The sequence below is a fragment of the Phaseolus vulgaris genome, chromosome 7 (genome assembly GCF_000499845.2).
Source record: "Phaseolus vulgaris cultivar G19833 chromosome 7, P. vulgaris v2.0, whole genome shotgun sequence".
NCBI lineage: Eukaryota > Viridiplantae > Streptophyta > Magnoliopsida > Fabales > Fabaceae > Phaseolus > Phaseolus vulgaris.
Window position 1 is genome coordinate 34,622,199 of NC_023753.2, and position 4,344 is coordinate 34,626,542.

The following is a 4,344-nucleotide window of genomic DNA, read 5'->3' on the forward strand; positions in this document are numbered from 1 at the left end:
TTTCCTTAGATACTAAATACATACATTATATATATATATATATATATATCAAAGTAAATAAAAAGATTTCCTTTAAATAGTTTTTAAAAATAAACTAAATTGTTAGATATTAGATCTTTTAAAAATATATCGTATGCATAGTGTTTATAAATTTAAAAATATATTTATATTTCATTTTATTTTGATGTGTTATATATTATCTTTGAAATTTAAGTAAACAATATATATATATATATGTATGTATAATATTGCATAATTTAATAGTTCAAATGTAAAATTGATTTACTTTAAAAAAAAGTAATAGATATTTTATTTTACGCGAAACTTTATTGCTTAAAAAATAATTTAACTTATGGTTAAGGGGAATTATTTGCTGAAACAACCAGTTTCATATAAAACAAATAGAAGTAAATAAGAGATTAGTGAGAAATTAAGATTTGAATGTTGAATAGAAAATTGTCCGTACACATGTTTAGTTGGAGGATCAGATGGTCGGCGAAAAGAAGTGGAATTTAGATTATGATTTGAATAATCTTAATAAATTATTGAATTAAAGAGTTGATTAAGATTTAATAATATTTTGTGGCCCTCCAAAGTGATAGGCCACACACATATATTCTTGTTGTGTTGGTGGCTTAGGGCTTAGACCCTTTTGCTGGCTCCTCCCAAGCACTTGAACCCCACTCTCCATACTGTTCTGAACAAAGACACAGAAGGAAGCAGCATTGTTCTTCGAAAGGCCAAATAGACAGATAACATACCCAAACACTCCAACACTAATACTATATACTATAGTTTAAACACACACAGTGTCACACTCTTTCTCTCTCTCTCTTAGTCTCACTCTCATACATATACACACACAACATCACAAGCATACACTTGGACATGGGATGGGACCATAGTCCTCAGCTGAAATTTTGAGCTTTTTCGTGCACGACAGGATCCGACTCTGCCGCTTCTACCACTCTCCCCTCTCTCTCTCCCCCCTTATTTCCAATTCATCACACCCTCTTTCTCTCTCAAGTCCCATTCATGGAAATGGAAGATCACCATCACCACCACCACCATCAGCATCAACATCAGCATCAGCATCAGCATCAACACCACTTTGGCGTGAACGATCTCAGGCAAGTCGTCAATGGGCCGAGGACCTCCAACAACAACAACTACCCCTCCATGCCGCCGCACCCAACGGTCGAGCTTTTCCCCGGCCACCGGAATCTCACACCCTTGCCCATTCCCCAACACCATCAACAACACTACGAGGTCATGATGTTCGGTCGTGACATAATGCCACCTAGCCTTCACGACTTCGCTTCCACACCCCATGATTCTGTTGCTGCAGCAGCAGCAGCCACCATGACTCTACCCACTCCACCTACCTTTGATGCCGAGGGTGCAGGTTGCATCGGTGGAGACCCCTCCACTGGAAGATGGCCCAGACAAGAGACCCTCACTCTCCTTGAGATCAGATCTCGCTTGGACCCTAAATTCAAAGAGGCTAATCACAAAGGACCCCTGTGGGATGAAGTCTCCAGGTACACTATTTAACTTTATTATCATCTCCTTCCTTTAACTTCTCCATAATAAGTTAATCACAAACTCTATTGCTTAACTTCTTCAACTTCACTGCATAAGTTGATTTTAGGTTATTATAGAAATTTAATTAAATTTACGTTTTTCTTTCTAGAAGTGTTGATAGAGTGCATAAGTTAATTACAGGTTTCAAGAGAAGTTTTTTATTATATTTTTTGCTAGTAAAATCTATATAAATTACAGAGTTATATAGTAGATTTAATAATTCTTTCTGCTTTGATAGTACCTACTTTTCTCTTCAATTTCTATAGATTCGAGTTGAGAATTTTAAAATGATAAGTTTGGTGTAGTCTGTTTTGGATTTTTGGAAAGAAAAAAGAAAAGATAAGGGCAACCTACTAAATTGGATGCACATGTGGTGCTTCCGCGATTTAGTTAATTGTGAGATGACATGGATGGACTTGACGTTAATTTTGTCGTTGGGAGTTTTGGAAACTATGACATGTAGCGGAATGCATTAATTTTGTTAACCTTCTCTTTCGTGGGAAATGACTATACTGTGTGCAGAAGCTGTTTATACATATATATATATATATATATATATATATATATATATATATATAGTTGTATATTCAATTTGCGACTATTGATCATGTACTCAAAAGCATTAAGTTTATGTAAGTATACCGATTCTAGTACGGTTTCCATCACAGTCTGGTTATGCATTTTGAAATTTTGTACCCATCTTTTAGGTGCAAGATTTGGTTCCCTTTGTTTCATTATTTGTTTTTGGTTGTTGAAAATTCATTGACCATTCCAATGCATTTGCACCTGTCTTCTGATACTATCGTATGAAATGACACCAAGCCGAGGCTCTTCCTTCGAAGCCTCACTTATGTGGCAATTGCAGTGTCGCATGCTTTGTTATGCTTGCTATAACTAGGTACCAAGAACCTAAAAACGTCACTGCATGGCATTGCATAGAATTATTAATTAAATGCCAAAGTTCGTGGTCACATGGGAGGATCGAGGGAGGGCTGTTTCTTTGAGAACTAGGGTTCTATTCAACAATAGTTCTTGTAGCCTTTTCCTGTTTAATGTCTTCCACACCCATTTCACTTTTGATTGTGCTGGTGATCTCAGGATCATGTCTGAAGAACATGGATATCAAAGGAGTGGGAAAAAGTGCAGGGAGAAGTTTGAGAATTTGTACAAATATTACAAGAAGACAAAAGATGGTAAGGCGGGAAGGCATGATGGGAAGCATTACAGATTCTTTCGTCAACTTGAAGCCTTATATGGAGAAAATAGTAGCACAGTTTCAGTCCCAGAAACCAATGTTGTTGGCAGCATTCATTTTCAAGCAAGCAGCCATGCCCCCTCCCAGACCAATCAAGATAAGTTTCAGTCTCACAATAGCAAGAATTGTGATAGCCTCAGCCTCACCAACTCCACTAACTTTGATACAACATCATCTGATGATGACAATGACCACCATAGCATGGAGAATGAGTCCATAGAGAAGAGGAGAAAGAGCAACAGTGGGAGGAGTTGGAAGGTGAAGATAAAAGATTTCATTGACTCGCAGATGAGGAAGCTTGTGGAGAAGCAGAAGGAGTGGTTGGATAAACTGGTGAAGACACTGGAAGAGAAGGAGAAGGAGAGGATGTTAAGAGAGGAAGAATGGAGGAAACAAGAGGCAAACAGGTTAGAGAGGGAGCAAGAGTTTTGGGCCAAAGAGAGAGCATGGATTGAAGCCAGGGATGCTGCTCTAATGGAGGCTTTACAAAAGCTGACTGGAAGAGAAATAATGAAGGCCGAAACTCCCAATGATGGTATAAATATAACGGCTGCTGAAGTTCAAAACCATAGTGAAAACCAGAATAATGAAGATGAGAGTATAATGTTAAACAGCAGCAATGTTATCAGAGGTGCTGATAGGTGGCCAGAATCTGAAATCACAAGGCTTCAACAGCTGAGAGCTGAGATAGAGACAAGGTTTCCATATAGTGAAATTTCAGAAGAGGTTTCATGGGATGTAGTAGCAACCAAAATGGCTTGTTTTGGCTACGAAAGGAGTGCTTTGATGTGCAAAGAGAAATGGGAAAGTATCAGTAACTATCCAAGGGAGGGTGACAATAAGGAAGATAGCAAGAAGTGCAAGGAAAACTCTAGAAGCTGCTTTTACTTCAAGAACAACGATGATCATAGACAATCTTCCTTATACGACCAAGGAAATGCCTATTGTGATGATATCAGTGATCAAGGGAAAGAGATTGAGAGGCTACAAACAAATAATAGTTCTTTACCTTCAAAATCCAATGCTGGAAATGTTGATCCCTCTGATAGTTGCTTCCCCTTCTTGATGAGTACCGAGAGTGGAAACTTGTGGGAGAACTACGGCCTAAAGCTCAATAAAGAAAACCAAAACCATTGAGTGAAATATATGGGTAGTGTGATGACTCGTGTAAGAAAGCACAGATATTTGACAGCCTAGTATCCGTGACGATCTAGCGTGCATCGTTTAAGCAAGAGATAACTGAGGGTTTATGTATAGAGATTGATGATGTTTAGATGGTCAATCTTAATCTATATATATATATATATATGTGGGGAATTTAGGAGAAAAATAATGGCTTCAATTTATATTTTAGCGAGGGAGGCTGTGTCGGAATATGACACCAATTTCAGGTTAGTTTCTTTTTCTTCAACGCATCAAAATTGTATTACCTGCTATGTTGCACCTTCGACGACATTTGTATATCAGTGTTGCTTACTATTTTCCCTCGTGCTTCTTTCTGAGTA

The 4,344-nt window shown here is 37.7% G+C and overlaps 1 protein-coding gene across 1 annotated transcript; it reads left to right on the top strand.

Annotated features, from left to right (window-relative positions):
* The first annotated feature begins 644 nt into the window (after nt 1-644).
* On the top strand, nt 645-4,344 carry LOC137830284 (trihelix transcription factor PTL-like). The gene is made up of 2 exons (XM_068637534.1): nt 645-1,541; nt 2,683-4,344. Exons 1-2 carry the CDS (start codon nt 1,036-1,038, stop codon nt 3,974-3,976), a joined length of 1,800 nt encoding a protein of 599 aa, XP_068493635.1. The 5' UTR covers nt 645-1,035; the 3' UTR covers nt 3,977-4,344.

What these genes read in the sequence shown, in the direction of transcription:
- LOC137830284 (XM_068637534.1), top strand. Translation starts at nt 1,036, where the DNA reads ATGGAAATGGAAGATCACCATCACCACCACCACCATCAGCATCAACAT. An exon ending in CTGTGGGATGAAGTCTCCAG is followed by an intron (nt 1,542 to 2,682) that starts GTACACTATTTA and finishes TGGTGATCTCAG; the next exon opens with GATCATGTCTGAAGAACATG.